The following is a 16,860-nucleotide window of genomic DNA, read 5'->3' on the forward strand; positions in this document are numbered from 1 at the left end:
GTAAAAACGTTCACCATTTCTGTGGGTTGTCCTTTCACCTTCCTGACGGTGCCCTTTGAAGCACGAAAATCTTTCATTCTGATGAAGTCCAGTATGTCTTTTTTGTTTTCTGTTGCCAGCCACATGGACTTTTGATGTCACTTTTGATAAATCAGTGCCTAATCGAAAGTCGTGAAGGTTGATGCCTATGTTTTTTCTTCTAAGAGTTTTACAGTTTTCAGCTCTTACGTGTGGGTCTGTGGTCCATTCGGAGTTATTTTCTGCACACGTGTGAGGTAGGGTCCGACTTCCTTCTTTTGCATGTGGATGTCCATGTCTCTGGGAACAGCTCCTTCCTAGTAGAGGAAACACCACCAGTGATCCAGCTGCAAATTTGAGTATAATTGGGAGAGTGGGGATGAGAGTGCAGGGGCCAGGGAAGAACGGGTTAAATCCTCCTCAACAGGGCGAGTCAGTAAGTGCAGCCGAGCACGGAGAGTCGCGTGAGAGCAGCGTGAGCGTGTTGTGCAGAAGCACGGGGGCGACCGACCGCGCGCACAGGACGTGCAGGTGGCTGTGCTGACTGATTAAAGGGGGCACCGGGGCGGCCCAGGCGGCTGGGTTCATCACAGGGCTTGGAAAATCCGCAGATAGTGAGCATAATTTGATTAAGAGATTAAAACTTTTAAAAAAGACAATCATGGGAGATTCTTTGTTTTGGCCTCTTGCCACGCGGCGTGGGGGATCTCAGTACCCTGACCACGATCGAATCTGCGTCCTCAGCAGTGAAAGCACCTAGTCCTAAGCACTGCACAGCCAGGGAATTCCCAAGGGTGATTCTGAATGAGGAGAGTACTGGGGGGAGACCAGTCCTGTCAGAGACTGAAATGTATCCTCTAACTACACTAATTAGACTTGCGCCGGAGTGGCACGCAGGTGGGCAGAAAGATTAGTGGGACCGAATTTGGAGCCCAGATTGATTCAAGTGCTTAGACGAGTTAACGTGTGGTAAAGGTGGTATTTTAAATCTGTGGGAAAGGGCATTCATTTAAGGGTGCTGGAGTCTAAGGGGACAGCCTTCAGCGAGAATATGAAGCTGGGTCCACACTTCACACCCACTTGGAACCAGAAGGATCAGAAACTTAAATATAGTAAAATCTTGCAAGTACTCGGAGGAAAAACACACCTCACACACACGAGGAAAGGAGCGGGAGGGTGTGGGAAGAGGTGTGGGTGCAGGGGCTCAGGGCGCATCAAAGCCAGGAGCCTGCAGTTTCAGCAATCCTGTTTAAAACCTGGGAGTTTGCACCATTTCTTTTCTTAGCCTTTGGGGTGTATTTTAGGAATACTGTCTTGAGATGAAGAAGCATTTATCTTCTGTTCCTAACAGCCACAGAGATTGATAAGTTTGTATTAAACTATGAGGAAGGGTTTATTTCTCTTCTGTTAAATACACATTAAACCTAATGTTTTTTGTTACAAGTAGCTGTGAACTATGATGTGTTTTAAATAAAATGTCATTTCAGCTACGTATGCATTAACCACTGATGCTTCCTTAACTTTTAAAATGGTTATTTCTGGACAGTGGGATTTTTTTCCCCACTTCCTTTGTAATTCTCTGCCCTGTGTTATTCTTTTAATAACCGTGTATCATTGTTATAAAAACAGTAAAGACAGTATTCCAACTGTAAAATACATAATCCTGTTAAAGAACAGAGAGCCAGTCCTTCTGTCCCTCCCCTGCAGGAGATAGTTGAGAACACACTCCATCCTGGCAGCGCACACACATCCACCGCCTTCTGTGTGGACTGATTAGGCGGAGGGCCCCGGGACGTGTAGCTGCCCCGAGGGGATGAGGGGACGGACGCTGTGTGGTCCATCCCTGAGGCCTGAGCAGGTTGGGAGCCTTCGAGGTACCCTGGGCTCTGGCGGAGGGGGGCCTTCAGGTGGCGGGGGCAGTGTTCCTCATACCGTGGGTAGCTGGACTGTCTTGTGGCTTCTGCTTCTCCTAGATTTGGTTTGAATGTGAACCTCACAGGAGGCGTGTGAACCGATGGAGGGCAGGACCCAAGGCTTTCTTTACTGTCTCAGCCCCACAGGGCCTGGAGCGTTGGCTGCTTGGAGAGTAGCCCTCTAGGTGCTTGAGAAGCGAAGTTAGTTAATGGGAGATGTTTCGGGACGGACGGCAGAGCAAAGCAAAGGTCACACACTCTGCAGATGGCAGTTAGGAGCTCGCCCAGATGCTCCCGTCAGATTCATAAGCTGGGATCATGCAAGTTTAAACTTCTGAGAGCTGGTACAGAAATTGTCGTCTTTGTATAAGGAGGAGCCTGTCAAGCGGCGGTCTCCATGGACACCGACCTTGGCCTCTCTCTTGCAGGTCTACCACACTTTGTTCTGGCCTCTCGAGTGGACAGTGGCCTGCAGAGACAGCAACACCTGTTACGCGAAGATTATCTGCAGCAAATTCGACAATGTACGTCATACGGTTGGAAGCAGGAATGTTCTAATTGTAAAACAAATCTTTTATTCTAGTATTTGTGTTTCTATAATCTCTTTAACGATAGCTCTAAGGGCCAGGTGGAAATCCTTGAAACTGTTACCCAGGCACCGTGTTTGAAGAGTGACAGTTGGGCAGTGACCTACCTTTTCAAAGTCATCGGAATGTGTCACTCCAGAGCTGTCTAACTTGGCAGTTTAGAACTACACGATCTGAAAATTCGGGTCATCAGTGATGAAATGTAAGGAGTATGTTTGTGTACATTTGGAAGTACAGGCATACCTCGAAGGTATTGTGGTTAGGTTCCAGACCACTGCAATAAATCGAGTTTTGCGTAACATGAGCCGCAAGATTCTTTGGTTTCCCAGTGCTCATGAAGGTTATGTTTACACTATACGGTAGTCTATTATGTGTGCAGTCGCGTTATGTCTAAAAAGACAATGTACGACCTTAATTTAAAAACATGCTAAAAAACCCTGACCGTCACCTGCGCGTCAGCCAGTTGTAGCCCTTCTGCTGGCGCAGGGTCTCGCCTCCGGTGCTGCCGGCCGCTGACTGATCAGGATGGAGGCTGCTGAGGCTGGGATGGCTGCGGCCATTTCTGAGAACAAAGCCAGCATGAAGTTCGCTACACTGATGGCCTCTTCCTTCATGAATGATTTCCCTGGAGCAGCAGTGCTGCTTGGCAGTATTTTACCCACAGAACTTCCTTCAAAACTGGAGTCAATCCTCTCAACCCCGCAGCTCCTTTATCAACGAAGTTTGTGTCACATCCTAAGGCCTTTGCTGTCGTTTCAACTATCTTCACAGCCTCTTCACCAGGAGTAGATTCCGTGTTAAGAAACCACTCTCTTTGCTCATCCATAAGAAGCGGCCCCTCATCCGTTCCCAAGTTTCATCGCAAGATGGCAGCAATTCAGTCCCATCTTCAGGCTCCACTTCTAGTTCTGGTTCCCCTGCTGTTCCCACCACGTCTGCAGTCCTTCCTCCATGAAGTCTCGAACCCCTCAAAGTCATCCAGGAGGGCTGGAATCAGCTTCTTCCAAACTCCTCTTCATTTGGATATTCTGACCTCTTCCCATGAATCACAAGTGTTCTCTTTTTTTTTTTCTCTTAATTTTTATTGGCCACGCCATGCGCGTGAGGCACGTGGGATCTTAGTTCCCCGACCAGGGATCGAACCTGCGCCCCCTGCACTGGAAGCACGCAGTCCTAACCACCAGACCGCCAGGGAAGTCCCGCAAATGTTCTTAATGGCATCTAGAATGGTGAATCCTTTCCAGAAGGTTTTCAATTTACTTTGCACAAATCCGTCAGAGGAATCACTGTCTATGGCAGCTACAACCTAACAAAGTGTATTTCTTAAATAATAAGACTTGAAAATCCAAATTACTTCTTGATCTATGGGCTGCAGAAAGGATGTTGTGTTGTCAGGCATGAAAACAACATTAATCCCATTGTCCATCTCCATCAGAGCTCTTGGGTGACCAGGTGCGTTGCCAGTGAGCAGTGACCTACTGCCCCTTTCTTGTACTTTTGTCCAAATTTCTATTTCTGGAGTGTCACCCCACCACTCACTGTCTTCCTGGAGCTATGCTGAAAATCACGGACAGGCTTCCATCTCTCAGAAGCTCCTCACTTTCATTAATAAGTGGCTTCCCCCTCTCTGGGCCGCGCCTTCTCCCACTTTGCTGCACGTGCACCCCTCAGAGGTTCCCATCCACGGCCCCCTGGATGCGCAGCTCACGGGGTATCCGTTTGCCCACCTGCCACGGGAGCCCGGAGAGTGGGGGGCACAGACTTCTGCCGCCTGTCAGGCCCTCTCTCTTCACCTTGTGCACTTTAACCCTGAAGCTCTGGATGAAGAAAAGTGACGAGAAAACATGGACAGAGGAAGCATGAGCGCTGGGAGTGCGCGGCGACGAACCCGCGTCCGCCGGGGCTGCATGCGCACAGGGACGAGAGCCGCGCGTCCTTACGGCTCGCGGTCCCTGGGGTGGGGTGTCTGCTGAGCCGACTCGGAGCCGGGCAGCCTGCGTCCTGGGCTGGGAGGAGCGCCGGCTGCCTCCGAACTTAGCCTTATCCAGCACCGGCTGTTAGTCGGGGTTTGTCGTGTTGTCATTTAGCGCACTCTCAGTGTAACGCGGAAACGTCCCTCGTACTGACAGACTCCTTCGCGCAGCAGGTAAACTGCCCGTTCCGGCGAATCTGAGCGCGTGTTCACACGGGACGTGCATTTACTGGCTCACCCAGCAGGTTCTTGCAGGGCACGGTTTCACGGTGCTGTTCTCTGCTCAGCTCAGCATTAGAGGTGCTTTTCTCTGGGAGTTGCTGTCAGTTTCAACGGTGAACTTGGGATGACAAGATCCCTCTTCAGGTCCTTAACCTACTGACTTCCCTTTGGAAGGATCGGGTGATAGGATTTCACGTCCTTGGACCGAAGGCCGGTGAGATCACCCAAGGATTTGCAGCCGCCATGAAATGTGGGCTCACGAAGCAGCTGCTGGACGACACCATTGGGATCCACCCCACGTGTGCACAGGTACGGACACGGGAGCTTGTAGATGTGGACTCGGTGTGGTTTGGAAAGCCGTGATGAAGCATGTTGTCAGTAGGCAAATCTCATATTCGTACCTGCTCTGTATGCCTTAAAGGATGATGTTGGTGCCACGTTCAGGACGTGGTTTCTCAGAGCAGAGCTCCAGTACCGACAGCCAAGTGTGAATTCGTGTCGTTTCCTTCCCGTGGGCAGGTGTTCACCACCTTGGAGATCACGAAGTCCTCGGGGCTGGACATCACGCAGAAGGGCTGCTGAGGCTAAGCCGCTGCTGTCGCGTTCCTTGTCCCGCTGCCGTTTCTGTGAAGACGACATGCTCTCGGGTAAGCCCGGGGACAGCGTCGGGGCAAGGAGGCGGGACAGCAGCAGTGCCGTCCACCCGCCTGGCTGACGGGGAGGGGCAGCCGCGCTGCGTCCTTGACGTCTTAGCTCGGAGCCGCCAGGTGAGCCAAGACTGACGTCTTCCCCATCAGCTCCCCCGACAGAGCTTTTAATCACACAACTCATCTCAGTCCATGTTCCCGGTTGCTCCTGTTTTTATCCCCTTGCTTTGCTGAGTCCACAGAAATACTTTCTTTTATGAAACTGACTATAAAGTGGGCATCTTCAGTGCATGGGCGTCTGGGATGCCCCCGTAGCTGCCGCAGAGCACTAGTGCGCCACCTTCTCCCGTGGGCACATGTGCAGCCGCCGGCAGACCGCCTCGCCCTCTTCTGGTTCCCCACAGTGACCACCTGGCCGCTCTCCTCTTCGTGTCACTGGACTGAGCAGAATATCTGACGTCAGAGAGAGATGCTTGGACTTCTCATGTTGATCTTAAGAATAATATTAAAAAGTTCTCAATACTGTATTACGTGAAACGTAATTTAAAACTTTTTTTTTCTTTTTGCGGTACGCGGGCCTCTCACCACTGTGTCCTCTCCCGTTACGGAGCACAGGCTCCGGACGCGCAGGCTCAGCGGCCATGGCTCACGGGCCCAGCCGCTCTGCGGCATGTGGGATCCTCCCGGACCGGGGCACGAACCCGTGTCCCCTGCATCAGCAGGCGGACTCTCAACCGCTGTGCCACCAGGGAAGCCCTAGTTTTAAACTATTTAAGTGGTTCTGTTCTCAGTCTGTTTCCTTACAGTCGGGTTCAGTAAGTGAAAAGGTCATGTTACGAGATTCCTTTTGAGTTTGCACCCCTGTCAGCGTCTAAAAGGCCCTTGAGGGGGAAGGCCCACCCGGGGCCCTTTGGGAACCTTGTTTTCTTGGGAACAGACCCCCCCAGCACCAAGTTGAGGGTTCCAGGCGGCAGTGCCCTTCTGGGCCGTACGCTGGCCGCCGGCTTCTGTGGTTAGAACATCTGGGCCTACGTTTTAAAAGACGCTCTAAGCCAGGAACCAATCGGGGAGCATCATCTGTGGGCGGTGCTGGGGCGGGGGTTGGGCACCCAGAGTAACGCACACGGGGTCCACTTACAGACTCTCCTTTCCACTGGGGAGGCGGGTGGAGCGATCGGGTCGTGTGTGCCCAGCGTGGCACGGCGAGTCGGGCAGGGGCCGGGCTCTCACCTGGCACGCCCACGGCCAGCCCAGCCCTTCACAGACCCAACCCCTGTGTGAGCTCAGAGGGGCCGACAGGGCCCTGGTCCCCAGCCCGTGCCGACGCTCCGCGGCTGCTCCTTCTAAGCCGTAGTCCAAGACGCCGTGGCCCAGAGAAGAGTCAAGGGAACCTAAATCAGGCTTAAGGACAGCCTGCTGGGAAGTCCGGCTCCTGCACAGCCCTGGAGGCCCGTGTGGACCCATCCACCTCCCTCCCAGGCTCCTGGGAGTCTCCTGACAGCACAGCCGTCTCTGCAAACCTCCTCCTCCGTCTCACTCTCCCTCTCTTCTGTGACCGCGAGGTTGGGCCCGCGCAGACCTCTGGACCAGGCTGGCGTCCCCAGCACTGCTCGCCCGGGGACGGGACACCACAGGCCCCAGGCCAGGCGTGACCGCCCGGCCCGAAAGGCTGCCCCCACCTCAGGGCACAAACAGCTCCGGGGAGGTCCCTGCAGGGCTCCCCTGGGACCAGTCGGCAGGTCAGACCTGCACTGTCCTGCGTCCCTCCCTCGGCAGGTCCCTCGACTAGAACCCCCATCTCGGGGCTGCTCTGGGGACCCCAGCTGACACGCTCCCCACGTGTTCACTCGCAGATAAAGGCCTAGGACATCAGGGCAGGAGGAGGCCTTGCTTTTTACACCATTTGCCTCTCCTCTCCTCTAGTCCCCACTTGGGACACAGGCGCCCTGGCCATGCTCGCCGTTGCTAGTCCGGTGGCGACCCTGACCGTTCTGAGCCTGGCGGGGCCTCCATGGGGCAGCAGGCCCCGGAGGTGCGCCCTAACCAACCGTCCTCCCCTGCGTTGGCCCAGCCCGACGGTTCCGGGGCTGCGGCTAGGGCTCAGTCAAGGTCAGCCAGAAAAGGAGCTCTTCTGCCGCCAGGGCGAGTTGTTTGCTATTTCTAGGCCTTCTCTTGCGCTTAGTCTGAAGGAGGGCTGGGGGCTCTGCCACCAAACGTGTAGGCGTGGGTGCTCCCGTCCGGGGTCCTCGAAGCTGGAACGCCCGCCAGCCCAGCCCTCACGCAGCCGCCCTCACGGCCATGCCCTGGCCAGCAGGGCTTCAGGCTGGATTCCAAGCCACGTGGCCTAGTGGCTGCAGTGTCACTGATTGTGACCTCAGGGGCTTCTGATGCTGCAGTGAGCCTGTGGGCCTGGCCCCTGGGGCCCTGGGCCGGTGCTCGCCTTGTGCATGGCAGCCAGGACCATAGCCAGCGTCGTTCAGGCGGCCCGGTGAGTAGCTGGCCGCTTGGGGGCTTCGCTCACCCACTCCTTTCTGGCTGCAGGCTCCCTGCTGGGGGGCTGGCTTGGGGGCGTGGGCAGTGCCCCTCACATCGGCATCTTCCTGGGCAGGGTCAGTGCCAGGCCCTGCGATCCGTACCCTGACTGGGTCCCTGCTGGGAGCGGGGAGGCAGCCTGTGTGGCTGGGAAGGGCAGCCCCAAGTCGGTTGGGGGAGCAGCAGTGGGACGGAGGCCTGCCCCGTACCCGGCAGGGCCCTCCTGCCCCACGGGAAGCAGGCTTGGCACAGTTTGCAGGGCCAGGCCCAGGGCTTGGAGGGTCTGCAGGTGGGGCCCAGTGGGCGTGGGGTGCCGTCGCCCAGCCCCTCCAGGACTGCACCACGTAGCCCAGACGCAGCCCGGACCCCACCTCTTCCCCACGTGCTGGGGGAGGGGGGATGCAGGCAGAGCAGTTAACCTTTTGTGTGTGTGTGTGGGGGGGTACGCGGGCCTCTCACTGTTGTGGCCTCTCCCGTTGCGGAGCACAGGCTCCGGACGCGCAGGCTCAGCGGCCATGGCTCACGAGCCCGGCCGCTCCGCGGCACGTGGGATCCTCCCGGACCGGGGCACGAACCCGCGTCCCCTGCATCGGCAGGCGGACTCCCAACCGCTGTGCCACCAGGGAAGCCCAGCAGTTCACCTTTTAGAGCCTCAGTTTCCTTACCTGAAAAATGGGATGATGGTAATATGTCCTCCATCAGATGGAAACACTAAACAAGGTCCTGCACGGAGCTTAACAGGTACTTCACCTCCTGTGCGGACCCAGCCCCGTCCTGGACCAGGGCCCTCTCCTGGCTCCTCGGGGGAGGGCGGCTGAAAGCTTTACCTGATAGCAAAGGGCTGGGGGCCAGGGCCACGGACAGGTCCCTGGTGTCCTCGTAACAACCCTGGTCCCACGTCGGAGGCCGCAAAGGCCCCCTAGCCTGCGCTGGTGTAGAGCTGCCCCGTCCACACGGCCCTTTGCCGGCGGCAAGTCAGGGTCAGGAGGACTCCTTGGTGGGGCCCGGCCTCCAGGACGCTGTGCTCGGGGCTCACAGGCCAGGGCTTCCCGCGTGGCCTTGTCCAGGTGCTCTGTGCCCAGTGGGGCCATCCAGCCTCACGGCCAGTACGCTCTGTCACAACGCCGGCGCACCTGCCCCAGGCAGCCCTCGAAGCCCTCCGGGGGAGCAGCTTCGCCCACCTCTCCACCTCTCCCCCAGGAGAGAAAACCCAATCCCCACTGGGACAGCGACCTCCTGGGAACCCAGACCCCAGGCTTGGGAAGGGGCGCCTTGTTTCCTGGCGGCTTTGCTCCAGATTTCAGGAGATCCATTATCATGCAAAGTGTTGTCATGGAAACCCAGCTGCTGGGACTACAGAAGGGTCGGGTGGGCAGCCCCAGCCTGGGATGGGGGCTGGGCTTCAGGTCTGACAGGGAAGGAGGAGCCAGCAGCCAGTGGCTGCCCTGCTGCAGAGGGGTGTGGCAGGGGGAGTGATGCTGGGGCCGGACGGCGCGCGCGCGCGTGCGTGCGTGTGTGCGTGTGTGTGTGTGACTGTCCGCGTGTGCTCGCGCTTGTCTGTGGTCAGACGCGGTGCTGGGGGGACCTGACCAGCCTTCGCCCTCTCCGCCTGGTTCCTGGCGGCTCAGCCAGTCCCACGACGGGGGACACGTGCGTGCTGCTGTGAGATGCCTTACTTGGGAGCGGCTCCCGCGGCTCGGCAGGGGTGGGAGGTGAAAAGCGGGGAAAGAGGCACTCCACGTGGCGTCCCCACGGTGGGCAACTCCGCCCAGTCCTGCCAGGTCCTCCGCGGGCCGTGCTGTGGGGAGCGCGCCCCGGAGCTGTCCTGGTCAAGGGGCCGGGCAGCCCGGCTTTCCTTCCCCACCCCGTCCCTGCGTCGCCAGCGGGGCTGCTTCCAGGGCACTGGCTCCCGGGAACCTGTCTGGCCCGGCGCAGTCAGACCCGCCCGTCAGGTACGTCCGTGGGTGGCTGACAGCATCCACCCGATCCCCACCTGGAACCAGGGCCTGGGCCGGCGCTTCGGGACCTCCCACGCTGGGAGCCGCCGCGCCTGTGGAGCACGGGGTGCCGGCAGGTGGCCGGCATCGGCCCATGAAGGTCACGCACGTGCGGAGGAGCTGGTCAAGGGGCACGTGAAGCCCCAGTGGTCAGGGCTTAACCCCAGCCCTTCTCAGCCCTGACTTGGGTTACCCTTACTCTTGGGTGCCTTAAAAGAGAACCACTCGTAACTGCTGGGCAGGGAAAGTGACCCAGCGACTCGAAAACCATGTGGCAGTTCCCTTTAAAACTAACAATGGGCCTCCGTCAGCCTGGTGACTGCACTCCTAGGCGCCTACAACAGAGGAACAAAGGCTTGTCTTCGTGCAGAAACTCGCACGTGAACTTCTGCAGCAGCTTTATTCGTAACACCTCCAGCCTGGGAACTGCCCCGGGGTCCCGTGGGTGACAGTCGGTCCAGCTCAGCCCTGGGCGGGAGCCCCCGCACACCCAGCCCTGCGACGGCAGGAGGACACCAGTCTCCGAAGGGCGCCGGCCGCGCGATCCCACCCGTACAACCCCGTGCAGCCACGTCCTCACACAGAGGGGAGCAGATCCGTGGTGGCCGCAGCTGGGGTGCGGTGGAGGGAGGCTCTGGCTGCCGGCAGGGGAGCGGCTGGGAGCCTCCTGGGGCCGGTCAGCCGAGCGTCCCCTCGACCGTGGGGCGACACGGAGCCGCACACGGCATAGAACCGCATCGAGCTGCACGCTCACACACACACTCATCCACATACAAACATCCGTACACCCTAACACACAGACACAGACACACTATACACACAGCAGAGCAAGCATCGTGGAGCAGGGTGCTGAGCGGGGCCCCGGCTCACCGGCAGCTCACAGCCCTCCCCTCGCCCCGTCCCCTTGGCAGACAAGGGTGGGCGGTCAGTCAACGGGAAGCCATGCCGTCCAGGTCCCGACTGGCTCTTCCCGCCTGTCTTGCAGCTGTGGCTGAAGGGCGAACCCCAGCTTAGCCCCCTTCTGCGATGGACGTGAAGGTCCCCAAGGGGTCCCACCAGGGTAAGAAGAGTAAGAACAGGACCGAGGAGAAGTTTGCCAGGAAGTTTCCGTACAGGTACCAGACCCTGAGCCCAGGCCCTGAGCGTGGACCCTGACCCCTGACCCCAGACCCTAACCCTGGGCCCTAAGCCCAGGCCCTGACCCCGGGCCCTGAGCCCAGACCCTGACCCCAGACCCTGACCCCAGGCCAAGCCCTGCCTCCCCGCAGGTACCCTAGGAACGCACTCTGGGGCACAGAGCCGGAGAGGGGCGGTCCTCTGTCCACAGGGAGCTCCCTGACCAGCTCTGCGCTCCGTGACGGTGGGGGTCCACCTTCGCCCCCATCCCACCCTGAGCCAAGGGCCTCCAGAGAGGGGCCCAGGGCCCCCGGGCCCCCCCAGAGCCATGGCCAACCGCTTCCTTTGGACCAGTGGCCCTGACACCCGTTCACAGCACCTGCTCCTGTGAGGGTGTGATGGGATCCGGCTGCGGGGGGGGGGGGGCAGGGGAGGAGTTTGCAAAGCCCCAGGGCACTCAGGAGCCAGCAGAGACCGCAGTGTGCTGAGCAGGCAGGCGGCGCCTGGGAGGGAGTGGGAGGACCGCCAGCTGCCCAGAGCAGAACCTTCGGGGCACACGGCCTCCTCACGAGCGCCCGCAGCAGGCTGGGCTGGACACCTCACCTCCACCCTTGTTCTGTCGCCAGGCCCCAGACTCTGTCCTGTGAGGCCCAGTGTGGCAGATGCACGTGGCAGAGTGGCCCTTAGGTGAGGCAAGGGGAGGCTTACACCTGGGGCCTGGGGCTCCCGGGGCCAGGCCGCTGCTGCAGGGCCGAGACATAGCTCTGGGCCAGCTGCTGGCCCAGATCTCAGCTCCACTGCTTCCTAGCTGTGTGACCTTGGGCAAGTCACTTAACCTCTCTGTGCCTCAGTTTCCCCATCCATAAAGGGCAGAGCAATACCTACCTCCCGGCATGGTTACCAAGCACTCAGAGCGGTGCCTGGAACATGGAAAGTTCCAGGCGAGCGAGAGCTATTCCACGTGGCTGGGCTGCAGCCCCCCAAGAAGCCAAGTGCTCCTGTAGGTTTTCCTGGCTGACAGAGACCAACGCGGAGCCCCTGCAGCCCTGGGAGGTCACGAAGACGAGCAGCTCGCTGCGGAAGCAGCTGCCCCTGCAGAAGACGTTGGTGCCCACGAGGTCCGTCCCGGTCAGAGGGTGAGTCTCAGGCCGGATGTCACCGGCGCTGCCTGCGGACCGCGCCACCCGGCCTTCCACCTGGTCCACACACGAACACACCACGTCCAGGCTGAGGAAACTGGGGCCCCGGGGAGACACTAGAGCCCGCGGTCCCTCCCGCAGCCGGCAGGGCAGCTCAGGCGGGCCTGGCCTCACCTGGGGCCTCGTCCACGGGTGGGGAATCAGGGCCGAGCGTAGAGTGGGTTGGAGGGGCCGGCAGGGGACCAGAACTGGGCAGCGCGCGCGCGCACGCACATACACACACACACACACACACCGGGGGTGGGGGGACGACACGTAGCGAAACACCCAGACACCCTGATAAGGACCCTGCACGTGCAAACCTAAAGACGCACAGACACACCCACTCGCCCTGAACCGGGACTGGCACTCAGGTGTTAGACATAGAAGGGCCTCCCCGCTGCCCCCCAGGACCCCAGCCCCAGGCCCACGGACTGCGACTCCTCCAGCAAAGAGACGTGAGTGGGCACGCAGGTCCTCAGTGCTGAGGCCGGTGTCTGTTCCGAACCGGGAGGCCCCTGGCTCCACACTCCGTGTATAACCCTGACGAGTCACAAAGATGCACACCCTCCCCTGAACGGACACCCCGAGAGGCAGCGCACACGTGCACACCCGCACACGCACCCCTACGGAAGCGCAGATGTTGCCCATCCCCCACCCACGCTGGCCCAGGCTGCGGTCCTGCGTCTCAGCACCCCTCCCTCACTGACAGGCTGGGGGCTGGGGGCACAGGTGTCGCTGGGTCTCAGCTTCTCCTGTGAAGGGGCAGGCAAGTCACGGTCCTGTGCTGGCAGTCAGGTTGTGCGTGGCCGGCTCCTTTGTGCTGGACGGAGGGAGTCTGAGGCCTGCCCCCCGGACTGCCCTCCCTCACACCCTGAGCCCCTTGCAGTGGGTAGACCACCAGGTGCTAAAGGCCAGCGCTTATTTGAGGGGTAATGGGAGCCACTGAAGTCTGGGAAACAGGAGTGGGAGGGTGGCCTCACGTGGAGCTGGGGAGGGTGGTCCAATGGCGGAGTGGGGAGCCTGGTCCACGGGGAGCAGGGAGCTTGGTCCAATGGGGAGCTGGGGAGGGTGCTCCACTGGAGGAGGTGGGGAGCTTGGTCCAATGGGAGAGGTGGGGGGTGTGGTCCAATGGGGGGGTCCAATGGGGGAGGTGGGGAACGTGGTCCAATGGGGAGCTGGGGAGGGTGGGCCAATGCAGGAGGTGGGGAGTTAGGTCCAATGGGGCAGGTGGGGAGCGTGATCCAATGGGGGAGCGAGGAGGGTGGTCCAATGGGGGAGGTGGGGAAGGAGGCCTAGAGGGGGAGGGGAGGGGAGGGGAAGGGAGGGGGAGGGGAGGGGAAGGGAGGGGGAGGGGAGGGGAGGGGGAGGGGGAGGGGAGGGTGGTCTCGGAAGGTGGCTGGGGAAGGTGGTCCCCGGCGGTAGGAGTCCGCACACGCTGTGATGTGGTGGCACACGCTGTCGGTCCCTCCTAAGATGGGCAGGCACGGGGCAGAGCGCGGGAGGCGTCTGGATGCCTAGGCGGGTGGCTGTTGGGAGGCGGCGTGTCCGCGCTGGGAGCAGAATCTTGGTTGCGCCCCGGCTGACTTCTCTGAGGGGGGTTGGGGAGGCTCCCGAGGGTCAGCGCGGCGCTCTGTGTGGCTTCTCTAGGCTGGGGGCCCCGGATTTCCCTCCACTGTCCAGCCTTCGGCCGCCACCGTCACCACCAAGCAACGTCTGGGAGCTGGTGCTGCTGAGCCGCCGCTTCCCCGGGTCCGCGCTTCCCCCCACCGGCCGATGCCGCCCGCCCCCCCGAGGGCCCCTCCTGGAGCCCAGCTCTGCGCCGCCTCTCTCTCGGCCACCCGCTCCCCGGGCGCTCAGGGCAGCGGGCTAAGGTGACCTGTGGGGAGGCGGGCAGCCCTGAGGAGCCCCGGAAAGGTCGCCCCGCGAATACACGCTGCAGGTTCCCACCCCCTTGGAAGGTCGTCTGCATGTCCGGCTGTGTGTTCTCATCCATAAAAGGGGGTGACGGTCAATTCTGCAGCGAGTGAATATCATTTCCAAGAATCTACCCCAAAGCTATGCTCACACATGTAAGTAAAGATGTTTGGACAATGATATTCATTCCAGCGCCGCGGGAAATAGCAAGTGATTGGAGACCACCTAAATATCTGTTAATGGCGGCTTTAAATCCTGCCACAGCTGCACCGCGAAGCGTTAGACAGGCATTAGCAAGAAGCAGTCCTTTACATGCCGATTTGGAACAATCTACAAAGGACGTTCAGATATTTTTTAGAGCACAGCAGAGAGTGTCTAAAATGCTGCCATCTGTGTATATTAGAGAGCGGTGTGTGCGTGTATGAGCGTGCACGTGTGTGTGGGCATGTGTACGCGGGTGCGAGTGTGGAGCAGGTAACAACTTTTGGGTAGAAAAACTGGGGACTTGGAGACGGGCATACCGTTTTCTAATGTTTACTGCGTGAACCTAACAGCCTCGTTGTGGGTGTTTCACAACTCTAAAGGGAAGACTTGAGGAATGGAAGAGGGGCTCCCGGCCCGCTGCAGTCCAGCCTGCGGAACCCCCTGGCATTCGTAGGGGCAGCGTATGTGGGAGGGTGGCTGCTGAGGATGTAAGTGTTCCCCTCTGTTCTACTGAGACAGGGGCTAGGACGTCATCTTGGAGCCTTGGGAAAGCACTCAGACTGGGACCCTCACTGTAGCCCTCCCCCTGGGAGAGAGAAGGGGGTGGGGACCCTGGGGAGGACCAGGGTGGCCGCCTTAGCAATGTGGACAAGTGTCCATCTCTTTCCAATAGACGTTTGGTTGTTTCCACTCTTTGCTGTGGTGGGTGAGGCTGCTCTGAGCCTTCCTGTCCGGTCCTGTCCCCTGGCACGTTGTCTCCGGAGAAGACTTGCTGGCCAGAGTGCCCCTGAGCACCCACCCTCACCTGCAGGCACCGCACTGTTTCCCGAGGGTCCCTCTGCACGTGGCCATGAGCAGCTGACAGACAGAGGCTCCTTCAGCCCCACCTCCAGGCTGCACTGGCTGTGGCCCCAGAGCGTTTAGGAAACGGAGCCGGAGGGCGCGTGGGGCAAAGCCGGGGTTCTGTCGTAGAAAAAGCTCAGCCCGTCCCCTGAATCCAGTCCTAAAATGTGCTGCTCCTCAGCGGCTCCTCCCCTGCGAGTTCTCGCTAAAGAGAGAACGTTTAGGGAGTAAGGAACTCTCTGCTGGTCTCGCTGTGTGCCGAGCCTTCGTACACGAGGGCCTCAGGAAAAGGAGCTTTGGGAAGCACCTCACAGACAACGCGCGACACGCTGCACGTCTGACGGCAGGAGAGGCTGAGCGGGGTTCTCGGTGCAGAGTCACCCCACGGACCAGAGAAATGACCACGGTGGCCCGTGTGGCGCATGGGGCGTGCTGCCAGGGTGCAGCGGCAGCCGCCCAGACCTCGATTGTCCTGGTGCCCTGAATGCCAACAGAGCCAAACGCACAGCACAGGTCTGAGGACTCCTAAGGAGGAGGTCGCGGGTGCCGGCCCGCCTTCCAGGAGTTTCTCCTGCAGTCACACGCGTGCGTAGGACCAGGTGTGTGCAAGGACGCAGGTGTGCCTAAATGCCTATCGCTGAGGGGCCGGTGAAATAAAAGCAAGTCTGCAGTGGATCCTCCCCAGAGCGGGTCTGGAGACAGGGATGCGGATGCAACTAGTTCAGGTGGGGGGAGGTTCCGGGAAGCGCCACCGAACAGCAGGGAGAGCCTCACCGCAGGCACCTGGGGCTGAGTCCCGGGAGGCCTCGGCAGTTTCCCACCTGAGGGGCAAAAGCTGCAGGGCGGGCCCCCTTGTTCCACCAGACGGGGCTGACGGCTTTTCGAAGGGCGCTCCCTCTGCCTCCGCTGCGGCTGGAGAAGCTTCAAGGCGTGGTCCGGCGGGTGGGGGGTGGGGGTGGGGTGGGAAGGGGGGCTCTGCCTGGAGACGGAATGTGCACCACCCCCCCAGCCCAAAGAGCCAGGGGGTTATTCTAGCAAACTTTTCAACCCTGGAAATAGGCCTCCCAGGAAGCTGCTTGAATGACAAAAGCCACAAGATAAAACCGAAAACAAAACAAAAAACAGAAACCGACACCACTACTACAAAAATCTGGGAAACATTTTCCTGACAATGAAAGCTCTAAAAAGCAAAAGAACACTGCAACTTCTTTTAAACAAGTCTCTGTAAACCAGTCCACCTACATCCCTTCCATCCCTGGGAAGGTGCTGACCGGCACCACCCAGTTCTGGAGACTGAGGAACTGGGAAAACGAGACAGTGGTGAGCAAGGTAGACGCTTGGGACCTTCAGCTGGTGATCTCAGTCCCTTTAGGATCTTATGTCTGGTTTTAGTAGAATCCCTGACGGGGCTGCCTGATTGAGAGCCCCCTGGGCGCCCTCACGACTTGTCCAGCTCTGCCCATGGGACCCTGCCTCTCTCAGGTCGTCCAGTGACCCAGCCAGGACCCAGCTCTGGGAGGCTGGCTGACAGCCTGTGCTCTGGGAGGACAGGTGCTCTGGCACCAGCCAGAGAGCTCGGAGCAGGCAGATACCCCAAGGCAGGCGAGGGCAGGGCACAGGGGAGGGCCGCGTGGTGGGCTGTGGAGGGTGTGACGTGGAGACACAGGGCGCGTGCACTGCTGCCCCACCTGAGGGAGTGACAGCACGCAGTGTC

At 59.6% G+C, this 16,860-nt stretch overlaps 2 protein-coding genes across 9 annotated transcripts in view; both read left to right on the forward strand.

Moving 5' to 3' along the window:
* Positions 1–10,963, forward strand: part of TXNRD3 (thioredoxin reductase 3) — a 46,001-nt gene extending 35,038 nt beyond the window's left edge. For 3 of the 8 annotated variants that reach the window (XM_082664168.1, XM_082664171.1, XM_082664172.1), the window contains 3 exons: positions 2,360–2,455; positions 4,887–5,021; positions 5,232–5,422. In XM_082664168.1, coding sequence (XP_082520294.1) covers positions 2,360–2,455; positions 4,887–5,021; positions 5,232–5,294 — 294 coding nt within the window. In that variant the 3' untranslated portion in view covers positions 5,295–5,422. Of the gene's footprint in view, positions 1–2,070; positions 2,456–4,886; positions 5,022–5,231; positions 5,423–5,763; positions 5,871–10,873 lie in introns of those variants that run through there. The other 5 variants (XR_014297341.1, XR_014297342.1, XR_014297343.1 and 2 more) reach the window with 5 other exon arrangements.
* Positions 10,915–14,055, forward strand: LOC309828303 (uncharacterized protein C3orf22 homolog; the record flags this gene model as incomplete). The annotated part of the gene is made up of 3 exons (XM_082663547.1): positions 10,915–11,003; positions 12,009–12,140; positions 13,833–14,055. 3 exons carry the CDS (start codon positions 10,915–10,917, stop codon positions 14,053–14,055), a joined length of 444 nt encoding a protein of 147 aa, XP_082519673.1.
* Positions 14,056–16,860: the final 2,805 nt, after the last annotated feature.

Source organism: Grampus griseus (genome assembly GCF_964374135.1).
Source record: "Grampus griseus genome assembly, chromosome: 10".
Taxonomy (NCBI): Eukaryota; Metazoa; Chordata; class Mammalia; order Artiodactyla; family Delphinidae; genus Grampus; species Grampus griseus.